Raw genomic sequence first — 23,018 nt, 5'->3', positions numbered from 1 at the left:
TGTTGATGTGCGCGTGCCCTAGCGTCCGCAGCTGTATCCCCTCTAGACTTTGATTCGACTGAAGAAAGGTGTGTCAAACATGTTACACTTGCTTTTACAGGCTATCTACAATTGCTTCATAAACATTGTAATCGATTTTCTCGCGTTAACAAACGTACTAAACGTTCATCATCAGTGCATAACAGAAGATGTTCAAGCTGATTTCACATGACAGTACATTTCTAGTACATTAAAACTTAACCATTTAAAATCCTTGATCATGGAAGGTAGTATAAAATACACAATTCAGACTTTGTGTGATTAAATATCTCCAACGGAGATGTACAAACTGCTTTTACTGTGGGGGGAACAGCCTCTTTCTGTTTGTCTTATTTTCCTGATATCAATTTAATTGAGAGAAGTAAAATGGAGTGGTTATGTTTGATGCCAGGGAAAGTGAAGCTGAATTAAATGAAGCTCCCTGTTAAGTGAATTAGTTTATCATGAACACAAACACAGTGATGGAGCTTTTTAGGTACAAAATAAAATGTTTCCTGAAGTGATTGACCGGTTTGTCATGCTCTGACGTCAACTGCTGGTCAAACATATTAAATCAAGAAACACAAACATGATTAAAAAACAAAATAATTAAACCAACTGCACATGTTTTTATTACAGTCTGTTGTTCAGGACATGTAAAATACAGTACATGCATCATAAATGACTGAGGATCAACTCTCTGTGCAATGCAAATCATTTTATTAATAGACCGCTTTACTTTTGAGGGGTTTTGTCTGATCAGCAGATGTGATTCAGTGCACTAGAAACTGTTTGAGACTGAGATGTAGTTTGCATTCTTATTTCTGTTGATTATTCTCCTCTTAAACAGACAGAAAACCTCCTGCTGATGTGACTGAGCAAATATAAAGATGGCATTTATTAAAGAGGAGAGTGAAGACATGAAGACTGAAGAAACATTCCAGACTCGAGTCAAACAGGAAGATCCTGAGGAGCAAACAGGTTGGGTTTCATTCTCAGAGCTCAGCTCGTCCTCATTCAGGTGTTCATTTGTAAAATAAAGAAACTGTGGTGAGTTTTGGGTCAGTAAATACTTGCCCCGCAGACATGGGAAATATATCCATAGAGCTTTTAAAGGAAATATTCTCAAATGCATGTAATCCATACTCCATAGAAAACAAATGTGAGCTAGTTTTCATTGTTTTTACAAAAATAATATGTAAATAAGACACATGTGTGATATATAAATTGTATCATTTTACATTTGACGTACACATTTCCCTTGTGTTTTTCTTAAACTCTTTACTAATGCTAACCATTACGTGGATAATGAATGATTTTAACTTGAAACACAAACATGCATCACCCACCAACAGACACCGGAGAACAACTTCTCAATGCTACTAACATGACTTTTATTAATGAAATAGTAAATAGAAAACTGAAAATCTTCAACAATCCTGTGGAGATTGGACGCAACAGCCTGGATATGTAGTTGAGCAGCATGCCCAGATAGGAAGGGTCCGATCTTGCTGATTTTATGTAGAGTGAATCTGACTGCAGCAATGCGATCTGTAATTTTCAACTTGGTCAAGAACCTCTCCAAAATCCCTGATGGCCCTGCAAAGTGTTATTGACTGGGATCTCGACTATATGGTGAAATTGTGAATGTGTTGGCGAGGCTCGTATTGCCTGCAGTTCAGTTTTGCTAAGGTTGAGTTAAAGGCGAGTTGTCCAGCCAGATATATTTGTCAGACATGCTCATTTGTGCAGTGATCACTGGGTTGTATGGCTGGAATGAGAGGTAGAGTTGGGTGTTAATAGTATAACAATGGTAGAAAAAGCCATGTTTCTGAATGCCGGATCCAAGGGATGTCACGTAGTTGAAGTAAAGTGGCCCTAGGACATTGCCTTGAGGCACCCCAGTAGCAAGAGTTTGTGGCTTGGACACTTAACCTCTCCAAGAGACCCTGAAAGAACTGTCTGAGGGATATGAGCTGAACCACTGGAGGTGCCCATTGTCCTGAGGGTTGCCAAGAGAATTTGGTGGTTAACCATGTCATTAGCAGCAGAAAAAATTAGCAAGATTAGTAATCAAGATGTGGATGCAACTTTTGTAAATCTCAGAGCTTTGTGACTAAAAGCAGGGCCGTCTCAGTGGAGCACCAACCTGATTTCCACAAGTAGGACATGTTCCTGGATTAACTTCTATGTTCCCCCAATCAGAATTCAGGGATTTGTTTACCAATTTATGTTAAGTTTAGGCTTGCGATTAGGTTTATGCACTTCTACATGATTGTTATCCAACTATTATTCCCCTCTCATTTTGGGAATAATTTACAATTATGGTTGGGTTTAGGGGTAGGGAATGGCTATGGATTGCATTTTCAAACAAACATGTGATGTTCCAGGATCATCATAGATGTTAATCCAGGATCGCATCGTGCTTGGCAAAATCATGACGTGCCTCAGTGGAGTGTCTTCTTTTAAATCCAGACTGGTTGGTGTCAAGAAGTTTGTAGAGACTTGGTTGAAGAGAATGCGTTTAAGTGTTTTTGAAATGAATGACTGGAAGGATATTGGCCTGCAATTACAGTCTGTAAATCTACTTCTGCACCTGCAGGTATGGACGGATATCTTCTCATGCCGATGCAGAACATACATTCCCATTTCAGTTGTCTGTTTGGTGTATTCAAGTTTTGTCTTTCGACCCAGAACAGGTGCATCTGACATGAGGTGACAACGCAATATGATTTCATCACTGCTTGTTCTTTAACATTGGCTTGGTGTATCCCATTTTTTATAGATCCTTTAGATCACAATTTAATTCCAACCCCAATTAAACACAGCTGATCAAACTAATTAAGTCTTTCAGTCTTGTTTGAAACCCACAGGTAAGTGGGTTGGAGCAAGGCTGGAACTAAACTTGCAGGGCTGCGGCCCTCCAGGAATTGAGTTTGACAAAGAGCATAGGTCTTGAACTTGATTCCTGGAGAGCCACAGCTCTGCACAGTTTTCCTCCAACCCTAATTACAGCTGATCTAAATAAGGTGTTCAAGACTACTAGAGACTATTAAGCAGGTGTGAGTTGGAAGTGGTTGGAGCTAAACTATGCAGAGCTGCGGCCCTCCAGGAATTGAATTTGAGACCGCTGCTTTAGAGTTTGCCAAAAAGGAGAGCCATGTACAGACAGTTCATAAGGCTGCCGTAGACTCCCTTTAGGTTCCCAATTAAGAACTAAAAAGAGAATAACACCTGTATTTGTCTTTTACCCTAGATCTGATACCTTGGAAAGAGGAGATTCAAAAACCGAATGAATTCAAGCAAGAGAGATATCTGGATGAAGAACATTTGATGTCTGGTGAAGAATTGTTTAGTTCACAGTCTAAAAACGCCCCACAGAAAGGAGAGCATCATACAGTAAATGCAAGACATTTCACCTGCCAACAGTGTGGAAAAAGTTTCTCTACAAAACAAAAACTTGGAGTTCACATGAAAGTTCACACTGAAGAGAAATCGTTCACCTGCCAAGAGTGTGGAAAAGGCTTTAATCGGACAGGCAAGCTCAAAAACCACATGAGAGTTCACACCGGAGAGAAACCATACACTTGCCCTCAGTGTGGAAAAGCTTTTAAACATAAACTAACACTCAATGACCACATGAAGGTTCACACTGGAGAGAAACCCTTTGCCTGCCAAGAGTGTGGAAAAAGCTTTATTAAGAAAGACCACCTTAACAGCCACATGAGAATCCATACGGGTGAGAGACCTTATATTTGCTCTCATTGTGGAAAGTGTTTTAAACATAAACCATCAATAAATGTCCACTTGAGAATTCACACTGGAGAGAATCCACATGCATGCAATCAGTGTGGAAAGAGCTTCAGGCGTAAAGAAGAACTTGAGCGGCACAGGAGGGTTCATTCAAAAGAGAACCGTTTTATATGTCGTCATTGTGAGATGAGTTTCCCAGACAGCAGTCAGCTTAAAGATCATGTAAGAACTCACATTGGGCAGAAGCCCTACATGTGCCTTGAGTGTGGAAGATCTTGCTCAACGAAAACAAACCTCACAGTTCACATGAAGGTTCACACTGGAGGGAAGATCTTTACATGTGGTCAGTGTGGAGAAAGCTTTGGACGCAAGACAAGCCTTAAACGCCACACGAGGGTTCACTCAACAGAAAGCTGTTTTATATGCCATCAGTGTGGCATGAGTTTCCCAGACAGCATTCAGCTTAAAGATCATGTAAAAACTCACATCGGACAGAAACCTTTTATGTGTCATGAATGTGGAAGGTCTTGCTCAACAAAAACAAACCTCAAGGTTCACATGAGGAGTCACTCTGGAGAGAAGACTTCACCTGCCGACAGTGTGGAAAGAGTTGTAGTGAAAATAGAAGGTTTAGAAAAGGAGTCACACTGAAAAAACCTTACATGTGTCATCTGTGTGAAGAGTTTCGCATTAGACTCCACCAATATTGGGATAAACTTGGTTTTGACCATATTTGGAAAGGTCGTGAATATCAATGAGCTCTGCTTTGATGCTCTGCAACTCTTCAGTGCCTTCTGTGTCTCCAATGGCCTGTTTTTCACTGAGCGGTACAATTTCGTACAGTATGGTACACATCTATGTCTGTTTCCACTGTCAAAGGTACCAAAACAAAGATAATTTTCAAAAAAGATATTTGCACCTTTTTGCTAAGGGTACTAAACACAACCGAATGATACCAAAGTGGTGGAGCTAGACTTGCAGCTTAACACTATTGGTTTACACAAAATTGTCACCAGGGTGTGCAACCAGGAAGTGGCATTTTTAAATACACAGCCTGACACAGTAATAACCACAGAGGCTGGGTATGTTACACACATGCACACTTCTTTATTCCTCAATTAATTAATTAGTAGGGACAGTAGTAGTGAATAAAAGGACTTAAGTGTCAACGAAACTTTGGCACGGTGAGGTGCATGCTGGAGGGTTTACCCAAAACATGTAATTATTTCCTTTTCAATGATTGACGGAAACTGTTTGGCACGAGCTACATTTGGGCTGGTGCGCTTGTGGCTGCAGCTGAAGTGATTGGCACTGTGGCTTTAGTGATCACCTCTGAAATCAGCTGCAACTCTAAGGAGTTTTTGGGTGAAAGGGGGCATTTCACCTGGCAAGTCAAAGGCAATCTTTCAGGCTGTATCAGCAATGACCACTGATGAGTGGTGTTCACATCGGTAACAGAAATAGTTGTATGAAAACTGCCTGAGAGCACTAAAGTGGTAGAATGCTTTTCTCAAGGAGCCGTGTGCCGTAGTAGTCCCAGAATGAGAGGGCACAACATGCTACCAACAGAAATGTGATTCTGCAAAGAAAACAGAATGTGCCTATAAACATATATATTGTTTATTTTTTTATGTAAAACAGTTAGTATGCATACTTACCGAAAGGCTATTTGTGAGAAGAGAAAGTGGGATGGAAAGAGAGACCTTGTTGTTGTAATTATGGAATCCTGAATTGTAGTCCTGAAAGCAAATTACATTTCTGCAGACTGGGCATGCATTGGCATAAACAGGAATACCTAGACGAAAACATATCAAAACAAATTTATTGTCATACAAAAAATACATAGATATTGTATACTGTATATACAACATAGATATATTTAATAATGAAGAAATCCTAAAAATCCCATAAACTGTTGCTTGTGTTGCAACAACAGAAACATTGCTAAGGTCAGGAGGACATTGCCCTGGGCAGTATGGACAGGTTGTTTCTGTTGGCACAATGATTTCTGGTATGGACTTTCCTGATTTTGGTTACTTCAAGTGGACGGTCTTCTGGTATTCTTTGGCAATTCTACAAGTAATTAGTTATTGTGATCACACTACTATGTGAACAGCCTAAGTGCTCATCCATACTGACATTTCCATTGATGCACTACTCAATATCCCCTGGTGCAGTTTTGGTCAAATAAGGATGCTCCTGAAAGAGCCACCACATAGACATATATATGTTGACATAACTGACTCTGTTCTTTAAACCAATGCACTTGCAGGACCATGTACCCAATTTTGTGTCAAATGTGGAAACTGTCCTTCCAAGCTTTATCCAGGTGTCCTCCCCAATGTACACAGAGGACTATCCATATCTCTGTGACAGATTGTGTTTCCAAAGAAACACTGCCCACTTCATGTGAACAAGCATGTTGGTTTTCATACATTTCTCTTGCCTGGACTTAGAGATGAGTCCTTCTTCAACCATCTCCTTTACTGGTTTCTTTTTTAAGTGCTGCTGGTGGAATATATGCACTTGCTTGCTTTGTCCACTTTAAGTGGTGGCATTCTTTACCTGGGTTTCCACTTTCAGCAGCTATGGCCATAAAGTCTCTGCATTCTTCCACTTCACAAATCACACAGCTGTGAGGTTAATGTCTTTTGTACATGAATTGGCTATCTGATACCATGGGAATGCTTTATTTCTATTTTTGGGGGGTCAATGCACAGCATTGGATCTTTCCCGGCATGCTGCTCCATTTTATGTCGGTTCAGGTTTGAGTTTGTGCTAAATGTCATTCATCCGTTCATATATTTCTGCGTTTCTGGGGGCGGGTCGCAGAGGCAGCAGTCTCAGGAGAGAACCCCAGAACTTCCCTCCCCCCAAATACTTCTTCTGGGAGAATTCTGAGGAGTTCCCATGCCAGCTGAGAGACAGACCCTCTAGCATGTCCTGGGTCTTTCCAGAGGCCTCCTTCTGATGGGACATGCCTGGAACACTTCCCTAAGTAGGCGTCCAGGATGGCTGAGCCACCTCAGCTAGCTTTCTCCCTATGTGCTAAATGTGATACCACATATGCTATATGGGGAATCTGCAGACTTGGATCCAGGCAGTTTTACGGCCCTGTTGTTTTTGATGTGTCCAGTAGGGGGATGACATGCTTCAACACTATTAAATATCCTATTCACAGATATAGTTTTTAACACTAAGTTAATGTATCAGAAAGTAAGCTTAAATATACACACCTGATACACTCGCCATATTATTTCAGATATACAAAAGCCCAACTGCAGATTCATTTAATTAGAAAAAATTTTGAGAGAGTGCATAAATGTATGAGTGGTACTTGTGCAAGAGGGGCAGTGAAGTGCGCACGATCAGAAAGAACTGAAGTTTGTGCCAAGACTGGCCCTTATAAGTGGCAGCTCCCATATGGTCTAGTGGTCAGGATTCCTGGTTTTCACCCAGACCTGGGTTCGACTCACGATATTGGAAGGCTTGAGCATTTTTGCTTCTGCCCTTTTTGGCCAGCAGTCGGACTGCAGCAACCTTAAGGGGGTGGGCTTTGGGGTTGTGTGCATGGGCTTTTCAGAACTGTGGACAAGTAAAAGAAAACTGATTCAATTTGCTCATCACCTTCAATGTACAGTGGCACAGGCTTTTTATCGACAGAATGTTTAGAATAAGTGGCAAGCCACTTTCATTTCTTTTGCCCTCTGATGATGGACTGTGTAGACCAGGGGTGCCCAGACTCGGTCCTGGAGGGCCATTGTTCTGCATAGTTTAGTTCTAACTTCCTTCGACAGACCTGCTTGGAAGTTTCTAGTACACCTAGAAAGAGCTTGATTAGCTGGTTCAGGTGTGTCTAATTGGGGTTGGAACTAAACTTTGCAGGACACCGACCCTCCAGGTCCGAGTTTGACCACCCCTGGTGTAGACAAAATAGATGCTTGATGCATGTACTTGAATGTGATACCTGTTCCTTTTGGTGCCACATTGTTGTCCACCAGTGCCTGGTTTGAAGACGTCTGGTCACTCATGGCATCATGTTGTGGCAAGTCACTGGTTAGACCAGGAAGAGCCCAGCAAAGTGGCTGAAGTGTCCCTTTACAGAGGGACCTTGCCTCCTTGGTCCAGTGGGCAAACCTTTTTCCATGCCTTTTAGAAAGAAAGAGAAACAAAATCATATTTGTTGGCCACCAATATGGCAAGTAAGTAATGTTTGTAAGTATTGCCATGTTGGACTTTTAAGGTAAAACAATGACATGGCATGAGCGATTACTTATGGCTATGCAGATGGATTGCTTAAGTTAGGGGTGTCCAAACTTGGTCCTTGAGGGCCGGCGTCTTGCAGATTTTAGCTCCAACTTGCTTCAACGTACCTGCAAGGATGTTTCTAGAATGGCTAGTAAGAGCTTGATTAGCTAGCCCAGGTGTGTCTGATTGGGGTTGGAACTAAACTTTGCAAGACACCGGCCCTCCAGGACCGAGTCTGGACATGCCTGGCTTAAGTTCTCAGTTTAGTCATTAATTTTTGTTAGTGACAAACTTCAAGAGTGAAATGTCACACTGAGATGTGCAGAACATTCACAGTTTACATTCCCATCTATCTAGGGTTACCACTTTTACAAAAAAATAAGGGACGTATACTGCAGCGGGGGACTAGACCACAGTGATCACAGGCCCAATAGCATGCCAGTGGTGGTAAATCACAACTTAAAATATGTTTTCAGGAAAGTATGAACACTTGGACATTAAAATAAACTGTCTTCTATTGAAATCTGTGTAAACAGATGCAGTCAGTGCCTCTTACTACTAGTTTTTTTCTTTTTGTAAACAGTATGTTGTTTATTAATGTATTAAATGTAATGTTTCATGTAATAAATCAATGCTTATGTGCCTGACTTAACCTTAACAAACAAATCATTATATTGCATTGGAATGTGATCCACTTACGTTGTATTTACAGAATTTTTACAAGTTACAATTTGTGACCCAGTGTGTGAAAACCAGGCCAGATATAGAGTTTGATTTTAGCCATTCATTTCACTGTGATTTCAGTTGTTGACATGGTTTTTCTCGGTTCATATTAAATACATATGTTTTTATTATTTTCACAGACTGTTCTTTATTTCATGTAGATTGCAGGACAAAACCCGTCCCATGTTGATTCAAAACGGGACAATTCCATATTTTAAGGGACGGGTGGCAAACCTACAGCTATCTCAAACCAACACAATTTCACGGCAATTCGTAACTTTTTTTTGTAGTGGCTAATTCGTACAATCTAATTCGTACAATTTAGTACGATTTGCTCATCCTCCAATGACGCTTGGGTTTAGGGGCGGGTATAGGTGCCACGCCTCCTTTTTAAAATCGTACCATTTCGTACGACTGAACTCGTACGAATTCGTACGAATTAGCCACTAAACTGCCAAAACGTAAAATACTTACGTTTTCTCGTGAGATCAGGCTGCTCAAACCGCTCAATTAGCCGCAGACACCACCACTCCCTGATTTCAAGCATGTCAAGCTTACATAAATTTAAATGTTACTAGATTACAAATCCAGCACGGCCCCTTCCCCCAATCATGCCAAGAAACACTGTCAAAGGCTACATTATTTAAGGGCGTTTGTTACCACATTATTTGTTTCCTTTTTTATTTTAATATTTAGTTGAAATCTAAATGTAATAAAAGCACATCAGACGCAAGATTTAATCTTTAAAATTATGACATATTAAAAAAATTTGCATATACATGACAGAAGATTGTGGTAGTGAAGCATTAATTAAATCCTTACTTTGCACTGACTGAAAATCATCCACCCGCACAGTTGAGTAGTGGACGGGCTCAAACAAAAATATAATTCGTATATTTTTCTTGGAAAAAATATCTTTTAAAAAACGAATTTCGTTTATAGTTTGTCTCTTTGTGTAAATATTTTTGTTGGCCAGTTATCTTCTACATAAAATAGAAGAACGAATACCATTTGAGGTGACAAAAACAAATCTGCTATGCTTCAACAATGCCGAATCACAAACTGGATTGTCAAATAAAATAATAATCTAGCCTAAATAAAATTTAAGTGAAATATTCAGTTTCAGAGACGCCTATATTAAACTGTTTTCCCTGTTGCACCGGTCAATTACAATTTAATTAATTTAATTAAATAATTTGAATAAGCAGGATATTCATTCATTCATTTTTTTTTCGGCTTAGTCGCTTTAATAATCTGGGGTTGCCACAGCGGAATGAACCGCCAACTTATTCAGCACATGTTTTACGCAGTGGATAGCTGCAACCCATCACTGGGAAAATGAGCAGAACAGGCATTTACAAAGTATTCGCAACAGCACTGGCACTGGACATGTTCCCACGTTACCTCGGTGGAACAAACTCGGTTGGAAGGGTGAAAAAACTCTAAAACTCATTGTGAGAATGGAGATGTCCGCTTATTTATGCCAGTCTGTCAGATAAAATTGTTTAAAACACCTTGAATGGTTGTCGTTCCATGCGACGAGGCTGCGCATCAGGTGCTGATGAGACTGTGGTCTCCGTGTGGGGGATCAGTATTTGTCTCTTCAGTTTTAGGCCTTTTAGAAAATGTCTCAATTAAGTTTTTCTGTTTTAAAGAGCGTTTACTCATTTTGAACCTTGTTTTAAACAATAGCTATCTGAATTGTAATTTTTAGAGTGCGGAAAAAATGCCAGCAAAGCTAAAGCCAATAGATTTCCTTCGTCAGCTGAGGAAGTTCAACCTGCCACAGGAGCTGCTCGTACAGTTCTACTCAGCTGTCATCCAATCCATCCTCTGCACTTCAATCACCGTCTGGTTCGGCTCAGCTGCCAAAACTGACCTCCGTAGACTACAGCGAATAGTCCGGACTGCTGAACGAATCACTGGCACTACCCTTCCTACACTTCAAGAACTGTACTCTTTCAGAGTGAGTAAAAGGGCTCGCAAAATCACTCTGGACCCCTCACACCCAGCACACTACCTGTTCGAACTGTTACCGTCTGGTCGGCGCTTCAGAGCACCGATTACAAAAACAGCCAGACACAGGAAAAGTTTCTTTCCTCAGGCTGTCTACCTTATGAACAGTAAAATGTTCCCCTACTGTGCAATAAATATGTGCAATACTTTCTCATACGCACTTGTACACAGCACCTTATATCAATATACAATGCAATACTTTCTACATTCGCACTTGTACACAGCACCTTATAACCTGTATATTTATAACAATCTGTACATACAACTCAACATCCAGGTTTCTTCACCAACCGCATCTGTTTAATGTTCATCATTTTTTATTATTATTATTTTATTTTTTCAGATTATTTTGTGTTGTCACATGTCACTTTATGTACACTGGAAGCTTCTGTAGCCAAAACAAATTCCTTGTGTGTGTGAAGCACACTTGGCAATAAAACCGATTCTGATTCTGATTCTGATTCTGATTTCTTTACCCATCTCCAACCATTCAAGTACATATACACAACTTAAAACACAAAAAATGCACACCTTTATTTATTCTCATTCTTTCTTGCTTTGCCAATATATTGTAGTGTATACTGTTTAATAACCAATTTAAATTATATAATAAATAAATTAAAAAGTGGTATTAAGTCCTGCCCTCTCATGGCAGGTACACACAGTGCGTACAGCTGCAGGCGCCACTGAAGTACTTCATTAAGTGTGGTTTATTCTTAAGGATCACGTGCTTATGATCAACACGGCTGGCTCCTCATTAGCTCCGTAATGTGACCCATTAGATGATTATGGATGCATTATAAATAGCCAGAGTTTTTCACTCCAGTTATCTTCGTCTTGAAGCTCCCCCCTTCCACCCCTACTTCCTCCCTCTTTTTCCGATGGGCGACATGGTAGCCCAGCGGCTAGCGCTGTTGCCTCACAGCAAGAACACCACTAGTCCAACTTCCTATAGGACTGGTTGGTGTTTCTGTGCGGAGTTTACATGTTCTCCCCGTGTTCGCATGGGTTTTCCCCGGGTCCCCCGGTTTCCTCCCACCGTCCAAAATCATAAAACATAGTCAATCGACTAAACAATTATCAATAAAACAACCCTAGTTTTCACTTCTCACACAGCGACAAGCAGGGGAGCTCTCGAGACCTACCTGAGCTCGAACTCCCCTCTCGCCCTTCTAACGGGTGGGAGCCCCGGGCTCGAGGATATTACGAGCTCAGGGCTCTCTCCCGGGACAGCATGCCAAATACGCTTTATTGATTATCAGCTAAGTGTGAACTCTTTAAACAATTAAGTAACAAAGAAGCACATTTCCTCTGACACCGTGTAGAGGACATAACAGTACAGATTCATTTAAAATAATAAGTGCAACCCCCTCAGCCCTCCAAACACCCCCTCACCTCTCTTCAATAATTAAAATTTGATTATTAACATTATTTTAATGTGATTGTTGAGTTGTGTGGTTCAGCTGGTGTGTACGGCGTCTGATCACTTATCAATTACTGATTTATCTCTACATAAGCAATAACTCAGACAAATAACCCTGTTTTTACTGTTTTTAGTAAACGAAAACCTGTTTTTACATAAATGTGATTAGTTTTGACAAATTAATATATCAGACAGTTTTCCAGTATTTTAAAGACACAGTCTGTACAGTAAATTAATATGTCTCTTACAGTTTTGTTTTATTCTTTTCAGCTCTGCCCTGTTAGTTAAATCCACATTTTTAACACCATAAATAACATTTTCTTCTAATCCTACCCTACTGAAAAATCCAGCTTAAACCAGCCTAGGCTGGTTGGCTGGTTTTAGCTGGTCGGCCAGCCTGGTTTTAGAGGGGTTTTGGCCATTTCCAGGCTGGTTTCCAGCCAGCTGGTTTTAGCTGGATTTAACTGGTCATTTTCCAGGGTGACCAGCTAAGACCAGGCTGGAAATGGCTGGAAACCAGCCTGGAAATGGCCAAAACCCCTCTAAAACCAGGCTGGTCAACCAGTTAAAACTAGCCAACCAGCCAAGGCTGGTTTAAGCTGGATTTTTCAGCAGGGATGTATCGAATAAATGGTTTCTTTACCCAATAATTACATTTTTTCCCATTTGGACAGAATCTCAAACCCTTTCATTAGCGTGTATTATTTTTTCCCTTCTGAATTTAAATGTTTCTCACCATTATCTGAAAGCTGACATCTGCTTTATTTGTGTGTAACGCACTTTTATTTTGACAGTCATGTGACGTCATCAGGCGGCGTCGCGCTTCTTCGTCTGCTGTGATTCATCAGAACGGTTTGTGTTCAGATAAACGGAGCAGCTCTTCTGTTTTTACAGGCGATATGCAGAGGTTTTAATTACCGTTGTTTACAACGTTGCACTAATCTGCCATTTCATAAACGAAACGTATTGTGAGTAGCGTTAAAGCTGGTTAATTAATAGCAGAAGAGCTGCGACTCATGTCTCTCTGTGTGCTGTTTTTAGGGTTAACATCGGGAAATATTCACTGTTTCATGCTAGTCTAATATGATTTATCCATATCTACAGATCAGTAAACAGCATAAATGGCTGAACATTAAGTGTGTGTACTGTGTTGGAGTGTTTTATCTGTTTAAATAGTCACTAACTGACTCTGAATGTACCAGAGAAGTGGATGAGACACAGACAGAGGTTTAGTCTTGATTTCTTCTTCTTTGTGTTGATTCTTCTCCTCTTAAACAGACAGAGAAACTCCTGCTGAAGCGACTGAGCTCCACTATTATAAAGATGGCCTTTATTAAAGAGGAGAGTGAAGACCTGAAGATTGAGGAAACAGTCGTATATGAAGATGCTGAGCAACAAACAGGTTGGCTTTCATTCTCGAAGATTTAGCCTCATTAAAGTGCTTTTATTGGACATGGAGACTTATGTGGAGTGACAAAGTGTTTAGACTTACAAATACAACAAAACAAGATTCAAAAATGAGGAAAACACAGTTGTTCTTCATCAGCAAACACTGGAAACCTCAAAAACATGAGAAATATATCCAGCGTTTTAAACTTAAAGGGTTAGTTCACTCAAAAATTGTGCATGTTGTAGATGTGCTGACCCCATACTAGTTATCAGCATTAATACAAGGTAATACAAGGAAATTGGTTTTATATTCACACATTCGGACGTTCTCCTTAATAATATAATTACAGAAAAGGTATTCCTTACTAAAACAGTGAACTCGTATAACTATCAAAGTACATCATTCACAGTCAAATAAATAGAGCTAATGTTGTTTTGAAATCATATTTACATGTGATTTCAGACCGAATATTCAAAGTACCATGGTAAACAAATAGGGAGCATGTCACAGGTTGTCCCAGAACGAACGTGCCAATATAAAACCAACTTTACCTCACTTATTTATTATTGTTATGCACAACTTCAGTTTAGAGAAACAGTAAATGTTTCAGTGGCTGTATTTACATAATGTGATTATTATCAATAGACCCTTTTCACATTTCCGGGTTTCTCAGTAGTGCAAGGCGTCATAGCTGGGTAAACATAAAGCACAGTGAATAGGAGAAATATTTTTCACAATCCTATTTGCTAAAATAATAAAAGACAAAATCCACCATGGTGTTAAGACTTTCAGAAAAAGGAAGACAATAGTGTGAGATGGCAGCTAGAGGAGAGAATAACGCCAGATTTACTCTCAGCCCCATAGACGCTGCATTACAAACACCTCGCATTAGCGGTAATTTGTTGCAAAGGTAATTATAAATGTTCATACAATTAAAAAAAAATCTGAATATCAAAAACTTTGAAGGATTTAAGATAATGAGGACTGTTAAATATGTCATAACACTCTTGTGAAAAGGGTGCATACTCAGAATAAGGGCACACGGTATAATATTACATGTCATTAGCAAATTAGCAATTAGCTGTTAAGCCCACAATATTCTTTATTCATATCAATATATCAATATCATCATGTTCATATATTATTATATATTGTTGTTCTTCAATAATTGCGGTTATATTCTTGCCACCGTTATTCACTTGCCTCACTTCACAGCACAAATGATAGTCATACCGTAGGTGTTACTGATCGCTGGTTTAGTTTAATTCCATTTTATGCAAAACACTTTTGTATGGTTGTGCTTTTTTTCGGCACCGAATGAGCCTCACAGAGTTTTTCCATTCATGCATCAGATCACTCCTGCAGCAAACTGCATTAAAGTGCATAAACAGAGCTAGCAAAACACTGTAAATGAAAATTTAAACAGACTGTAAGGTGTTTACATGCCTGAATACTTAAAATCAGAGTATGTCACCTGTGTTAAAATGATTATGCTTACTGCGATTATGAGCTTAACCGTTATTTAGGTTGAATTATTGCATTTACCTGAGGTGAAGGTTATTCTCAATGTTGCCAAAATCTCATACACTACCTCAGTGGTTCTCAAACTGGGGGCTGCCAGGTGGGCTGCTAAAACACCCCGAGTAAATCCACTATAGCCTATAAAAATATAATGTGTCTATTTGTGTTATATTGGGGCTAATGAATTATTAAATACAAAAATTTAATACTGCGCTATATTTAATGGTGCTCAACATGTCTGCCTTGTAGTTTAATACTCTACATGCATGTTTTTCAAGATGTTTTTTCCCCACATTTTTTAAAAATGTATAACTTACTCATTTGAATGAAACGTTTAGTATTTTTAAAAATAGAACAAGTTGGTAAGGAACATTTTAAAGTCTGCAAAACTGCTAAAATTATGCAAAGTATAACTTGTGGCTCTTTGCATTTTAAGTGGTTTAAGTGTGGCCCCCTTTGAACTTGAATAACCCGCTCTAGAATGCATTTGGAAAATATTTTTTTATCAGTGTAAGTCCGGATTGTTGACCTGAGTAAATTATGATCTGCACAAAAATATAGGAATATAAATGAACAAAACTTAAACACCCTGAACCACTACAACCTCCATTATAGTATTGCTAGTTCACAGTACAGTATTTCCTCAAGGATTTTTTTCCAGCTGTGGCGGCAGGCCTTTTTTTTTTACACAGATCTACCAACTACCTGTGGCGTTATTTCAATGACAAATGACGTGAGCGCAGTGTTAGAAGTCGAGATTGCATTTATGTAATAGCCTACGAGCATGCGGATCTTTTTGCTTGCGCGCAGATTTTCTCTGCACGTGCACAAAACTTCTTGCACGCCCCCTCAAATATAAGCCCCTCAGATCTTCTTGTGCACTCTCAAATGAACGCTGCTGAGGTGTGATTTAGTGCGTTTATGTATCGAGTATGTCTACAATATTTATAATAGATTTGCTAGGAATATTTATGAATGTCATCAATAGACCTGCAGAGCACCATTAATGCGTCCTGAAGTAAAGTGAAATGGCTATACGTCATGTTAGCTGGCATCACGCACCTGTCAGTCAGTCAGCACGTAACCTTAAAGGGTTAAACAAATGACGCACAGCACTACTACGGTTACAGAAAAGTATTACCCTTTAATACGTTTTGGTGCGATTATCACCGGCTATTAAAAAAATTAAATGTTTTGAATAAGAAGCTGTAATGTAGCCGTGGCGGGATCAATTTTGAAATCAAAACAACACATAATAAATGTAGCGGAAACCATGAGTTAACTCTTAGCCATGAACCGGCTGATGAATGACAAAACTCTTTAAAACGAATAAACCTTTAGATAAATTTAGACTCTCCGCTGAAATGGTCAATACAGAAGAACCTAGCATGAAAAAAAAAATGTAAATGTGATGACTTGTACACAAATATGACTTGATGGAATACAGTGAGAGCAGACCACAGTGAACACTGTACACGAAGATTTGATCAATTGATTGAAGCACGTCAACTTGACTGACATCTCACAATAATTCATCCAGAGCATGAGTGGTACGATTTAAAATGTAAATTGGGGGGGGATTAGGGATTCGACAGGATTCGACCTACTCAAAGGGGCCTTCTGCTAAAAAAGTTTGAGAACCACTGCGCTACCTGAAAAAAGGTCTTCTGGCTTATCCAAGTTTTAGGAACAACAGATAATAACTTATAATGAAACTCATTTGATATCAGAAGTGTCTTATATAAAAGGCAAAGGCCTCTAGATGACGCTTATTTGACCACAATAAAATATGATCATGCCTTGATCTTTAATGATTTAATTAGGACAGTAAGGTCTGACTCTGCCTAGACAAAAGTCCTGTCACAGTGCAGTATAGAATATAAAGTCATGCTGCAGTGGAAACAGAATGAATATTGTGTCTGACTCCATCATGAGCTTGGAGGACTGCATCCATACATCTCTGCAATGACTCAAATCACTGATTAATAAAGTCATCTGGAATGGCAAAGAAAGCCTTCTTGCAGGACTCCCAGTTTGGATTCATCTTCAACGCCTCCTCCATCTTACCCCAGATGTGCTCAATAATGTTCATGTCTAGTGACTGGGCTGGCCAATCCTGGAGCACCTTGACCTTCTTTGCTTTCAGGAGCTTTGATGTGGAGGCTGAAGTATGAGAAGGAGCGCTATCCTGCTGAAAAGTTTGCCTTCTCTTGTGGTTTGTAATGTAGTGGGCAGCACAAATGTCTTGATACCTCAGGCTGTTGATGTTGATCATCCACTCTGCAGATCTCTCGCACGCCCCCATACTGAAGGGAACCCCAAACCATGATTGTTCCTTCACCAAACTTGACTGGTTTCTGTGAGAATCTTGGCTCCATGCTGGTTCCAGTAGGTCTTCTACAGTATTTGTGATGATTGGGATGCAGTTCAACAGATGATTCATGGGAAAAATCCACCTTCTGACACTTTTCCAAATGATCAACTGGAAGTCAAGTTATTATTTGTTGCTCTTACAACTGGGATCGACCACAAGAATTTTGTAATGTAGATTGACTTTCTCCGAGCTAAATCTTGTATCAGAGCTACAGCAAGGGTTTGTAAGGGGTGTTTGTGGGTCCTCGGAGAGCATGTTGCTGATCAAAGACACAACCAGGTACATGAGGCCACACCTGAGGTGGTGATAGCGAGTGTGTGTTAAAGATGAAGAGCGCAAGGTTGGGGTGGTTATTACATCTCTGTTTGCGAAAAGCAAGGTATGGCATGAGAACTGGTTGAAATGCATTGGTCTCATGGTAAATGCGTGAGACTTGAGAGCCCTGGGATAGGTTCATATGAAGAAATTGTTCACAAATGATGAATCCCGTTACAGTACATTTACATTTAAAGAGAATGTGTTCAGTTTGTGAATCAAAATGCACTTTTTGTCTTTTTCACCTTAGATCTGATGCATTTGAATGAGGAGATTGAAGAACTGAATGATGTCAAGGAAGAGAAAGATCTTGAGGAAGAACAACACTCCATGTCTGGCAAAAACATTTCTGGTTCCCAGACTGAAAGTACATCACTGAAAACCGCTCCGAATGAAAGAGCTGCAAGTTGTTTCATCTGCCAACAGTGTGGGAAAGGTTTCACTACAAACAGAAAACTAAATATCCACATGCGAATCCACACCGGAGAGAAGCCTTATGCATGTCAACAGTGTGGAAAATGTTTCGCTGAGAAAGGCAACCTTAAAAGCCACATGATAACCCATGATGACACTGGAGAAAGACCCCACACATGCGAGCTGTGTGGGAAAAGCTTCACTAGAAAGAGATATCTTGATGTCCACATGATGATTCACACTGGGGAGAAACCTTGCAGATGTGAACAGTGTGGGAAAAGCTTCTCTATAAAGAAATACCTCGATGTTCACATGAGAATTCACTCTGGGGAAAAACCTTACACCTGCCCCCAGTGTGAAATAAGCTTCATTCACAAAAACAGCCTCAAAAGGCACATGAGAATTCACACTGGGGAGAAACCTTTTGCGTGTCCACAGTGTGGAAAACAGTTTACAAGAACTACGAACCTTGAAGTTCACATGAGAGTTCACACTGGGGAGAAACCTTACGAATGTGAGCAGTGCGGAAACTCTTTTACTACACACAAAAAACTTGAAGTCCACATGAAAACTCACACTGGAGAGAAGCTTTATGACCAGTGTGAAAAGACATATGAAAGTCATATGAGTGAGAAGCCTTACATTTGCCCTCAATGTGGGAAACACTTTAAACATAAGTCAACACTTACTCTCCACATGAGACTTCACACCGGAGAGAAGCCTTACACATGTGAACAGTGTGGGAAAAGCTTTTCTCGGAAAGACTGCTTTGAAAGCCACAAGAGAATTCATATGGATGTGAAGCCTTACATTTGCCCTCAATGTGGGAAAGATTTTACCCTAATCAGGTCGTTTAATCTGCACATGAGAACTCACACTAGAGACAAGCTTTTCACGTGTGGTCAGTGTGGGAAAAGCTTTGTTCAGAAATGCAACCTGGACAGCCACATGATTATTCACACTGAAGAGCGGCCTTTTGTGTGTTGTCAGTGTGGAAAGTGCTTCAGAAGCAAATCGAATCTTAAGTCCCACATGAAGGTTCATTCAAAAGAGAGCTGTTATATGTGCCGTCAGTGTGGGATGAGTTTCCCGGACAGCGGTCAGCTTAGAGATCACGTAAAAACTCACATTGGAGAGAAGCCCTACATGTGCCTTGAGTGTGGAAGGTCTTGTACGAAGAAAACAAGCCTCAAGATTCACATGAGGATTCACAGCGGAGAGAAGCCTTTCACCTGCTTAGAGTGTGGGAAGTGTTTTTCTTGCAGCAAGGGCCTGAAGTTTCATTTGCAAAGTCATTTTGGAATAAACCTTAAAATGGAACCAATTATGCACCATTCAACTTGAAATGATGTTAAACGCTGATGTGTTTCCACAACCAGCAAATAACAGAGGTCACCAGTCTCGAACCTGGAGTGCTGGTGTCGCTGCAGAGTTTAGCTCCAACTTGCCTCAATACACCTGCCTGGATATTTCAAGTATACCTAGTAAGACCTTGATTAACTTGTTCAGCTGTGTTTGATAAGAGTTGGGGCTAAATTCTGCAGGACACCGGCCCTTCAGGAACAAGTTTGGTGACTCCTACTAGGAACTGTCAATGGATGTTGTCAATTTAAGTGCCATTTTTAGGATGCGGTGCCGGTCCGTACTTAATGCAAGCCCTTACCCGGTGGTTTTTAACCCTGGTCCTGTGGTCCCACCACACTGCATGTTTTGTGTGTCTCTCCTATGTGACACATACAGCTCAGTTCATGCTTCTCTTTGATAATAAGCTGATGATCCAAATCTAGTGTGTTAGATTAAGGCAGGGGTGTCCAAACTCTGTCCTGGAGGGGCGGTGTCCTGCAGATTTTAGCTTCAACTTACCTCAACACACCTGCAAGGATGTTTAGAGAAAGCCTAGTAAGAGCTTGATTAGCTAACCCAGTTGTATCTGATTGGGGTTGGAACTAAACTTTGCAGGACATCGGCCCTCCAGGACCGAGTTTGGGCACCCCTGGATTAAGGAGACAAGCGAAACATGCAGAGCAGTGGGTCCCTAAGATCAGAAATCCATTAAAATTGATCTCAACAACTACACCAGGGGTGACCAACCTTGTTCCTGGTGATCTACCTTCCAGCAGATTTCAGTTACAACCCATGTCTAACACACCTGCCTGTAATTATCAACTGCTGTTCAGGTCCTAATTAAATAGTTCAGGTATGTTTGATCAGGGTTGGAGCTGAACTCTCCAGGAAAGTAGTTCTGCACTAACAGGGTTGAGCACCCCTGAACTACACACTTGGTTCCACTGTAAAGCTCTACCATTGAAGTTCTCTCAGGCCAGAAAATACTACAGGTTTTCCTCAAACACGAGTTCTGGAGGACATCCAGCTTTCTCAAGTCATTCTGCACCACTCTCCAACATTTGGAGCTGTATATAGTTGACTTTATATCACTTTTATACAGTTTGATCTTTGTTAAACTTTTGCTTAAGTTGTACAGTTTGGAATTTGTGACGGGGCTTGAAATTGTGACCATTTTGGTCGCATATGGGGCCGACGTTAAATCTTAAAATAAATTTGGGAGCATTAGAGGGAGTGCATGTAAGGGTTTTCATAAGAGCTGTTTTTGTTTCTCTGAAACGTATGTGCCTTCGCTGTGCTGATACAGTGATTGGTCATTTATGCTTTGCAGATTTTATACACTATGTTGGTATATACTATATGTTAATCTGATCATATGGTGAATGTAAATGCACCAGCCCAAAAATAAAGCAGTTTTTGGAAAGACTGTTTGAAAGACTGATTAGCTTGGCCATGAAAATGACTCAATGCATGCTTTCACTATAAAGCCTGTGGGATGTATTGACCACTGAATCTACATATTTTATATACAGGAGCTTGGTTAAACCGAGAGAATGCCAAACAAGAAATGCAGGGACATGTGCTTGGCAAAAAGTTTTCAAGTTGAGTATCACGTTTCTATAACCTTTCATTAAATTGGCATTCAATTAATTAAATGATGATGAATCTTGGCCAGAGTCTAGCGAGGATTCTGCGAGTCTTCCCAAGACGTGCAATAATGTCATTTATGAATTGTCAGCGCTATCTAGACTTCCCATATAAGACGTTTTCTCTACCATTTCTTGTGGGTTACTATCAGCAATGATAGGTTTGTTTACATTTGATGGACATAATTTGATCTTTGGTAGGGGGACTGAATTTAAAAACTGTATGTTTAGCAAAGTTCTGCAGACTAGTTGTTTTCTCCAGCAGGTGGTTCTACTTGAGGAATTATATAGCAAGGTTGTCTGCAAAGTCTAGATCAGAGGTCACCAATCTTGGTCCTGGAGGGCTGGTGTCCCTGCAGAGTTTAGCCTCAACACACTTCCTAAGAAGTTTTAAAGCTGCGTCTGAAATCGCATACTTCCATATTATATAGTATGCTATAATCAGTATGTGAGCCGAGTAGTATGTCTGAATTCATAGAAATAAAAAAAACACTATGTAAGAATTACTTAAATGACCTACTACTTCTGCCGAGACTCTAAAGTGCACATTGAATGGATGAATGAGAGTGAGGTGATGCAAGTGACGTGGGTAGGTCACGTGATGATGACAAAATGGCGGATGTAGTACATGCGAGTTCCAGTATTACTACTGACATTCATACTGTATTGAATCTACTTTTCTAACAGGGAGGCCATGATGGTTAAGGGCTGATAGAGGGAATTTGGCCAGGACACTGGGGCTACACACCTACTCTTTACCAGAAGTGCCATGGGATTTTTAATGACCACAGAGTGGACCTCGGTTTAACGCTTTATCGGAAAGATGACGCTTACTGACAGTATAGTGTCCCCTTCACTTTACTGAGACATTAGGACCCACTCAGACCCCAGGTTGAGTGCCCCCTGCTGGCCTCACGTACAACACTTGACAGCAACCGAGTTTTCCCATGTGGTCTTCCATCCAGGTACTGACCAGGGCCAGTCCTGCTCAGTTTCAATGAGTAACTGATCTCGGGCTGCAGGGTGAGATGGCTGTGAGGTGCGCTAGGCGCTGAATCCAGTATACAGTAGGGGTTCTCTACTATCTTCACATTCTGTCTTCGTATTATGTGTTTGTCATAAAGAGGTCTGTGCTGAAGGGATGACATGGCTTTCACTTGTTTGGTGGCTCTGAACTGTTAAATCACCACTCAAAATGTTGTTTTGTCCAATAAATAAATCAAACCTGATGCAAATGTGTGTTATGACTGACGAAAGTTTTGGAGGCAGTGTGTTAATTTGACTGACTCGACCTGAAGTCAGTCAGCCAGATCAACTTCTGCTGGTGATGGATTTCCAGGATCGTCAGGTTTTCTGTTCTGAGTGCTTCATCGAGATGTTTTTCCCAACAGGCACTGCTTGGTGATCTTAAACACTGCTGAGGTCCCACTGGTAAATTACATGGGTTTTAATTACTTATACTGTTTATGAGGTGAAATTATTTGCTTTTTGTTATAAACACATAAGATTAGCTAATTTCTTCGACAATGCAATAGTTATACTGCTTGTTGTTCTTGGTTGCTGCACATATATAAGATGGTGTTTGTAGAGGCCTGCAGTGTAAAATGGCCAGGGGGCCAAAGTGGTAGGAAACAAACAATAAATAAAGCATCTACTATGATGCTGTATGATGATGTTTTCATTTAATATCTGCAATGTTTTTGTTTGACTTAATATTTTATTATTATCATTATTTTAGACTTCTTTTGAGTTTTTAAAAACATACAAACACAATCCGTTCAGTAAAATGACACAAATTTTATATTTACTCATAAATTTGCAGTACATTTGGAG

At 40.2% G+C, this 23,018-nt stretch overlaps 2 protein-coding genes across 4 annotated transcripts; both read left to right on the top strand.

Annotated features, from left to right (window-relative positions):
• Positions 1 to 8,870, top strand: LOC130221947 (gastrula zinc finger protein XlCGF52.1). The gene is made up of 3 exons (XM_056454539.1): positions 1 to 68; positions 869 to 999; positions 3,275 to 8,870. Exons 2-3 carry the CDS (start codon positions 909 to 911, stop codon positions 4,420 to 4,422), a joined length of 1,239 nt encoding a protein of 412 aa, XP_056310514.1. The 5' UTR covers positions 1 to 68; positions 869 to 908; the 3' UTR covers positions 4,423 to 8,870.
• A 4,075-nt stretch (positions 8,871 to 12,945) lies between these two features.
• LOC130221928 (gastrula zinc finger protein XlCGF57.1-like) lies at positions 12,946 to 22,066 on the top strand. Of its 3 annotated transcripts, none has more exons than XM_056454507.1 (3): positions 12,946 to 13,033; positions 13,460 to 13,583; positions 18,032 to 22,066. In XM_056454507.1, exons 2-3 carry the CDS (start codon positions 13,505 to 13,507, stop codon positions 19,537 to 19,539), a joined length of 1,587 nt encoding a protein of 528 aa, XP_056310482.1. In that variant the 5' UTR covers positions 12,946 to 13,033; positions 13,460 to 13,504; the 3' UTR covers positions 19,540 to 22,066. The 3 variants fall into 3 exon arrangements, with proteins under 3 accessions (XP_056310482.1, XP_056310483.1, XP_056310481.1); XM_056454508.1 differs by having other exon boundaries at positions 13,025 to 13,088; XM_056454506.1 differs by lacking the exon at positions 12,946 to 13,033 and adding an exon at positions 13,046 to 13,149.
• The last annotated feature ends 952 nt before the right edge of the window (positions 22,067 to 23,018 follow it).

This window comes from Danio aesculapii, chromosome 4 (assembly GCF_903798145.1).
Source record: "Danio aesculapii chromosome 4, fDanAes4.1, whole genome shotgun sequence".
Lineage (NCBI taxonomy): Eukaryota > Metazoa > Chordata > Actinopteri > Cypriniformes > Danionidae > Danio > Danio aesculapii.
This window is presented reverse-complemented; position numbering and strand designations above follow the sequence as displayed.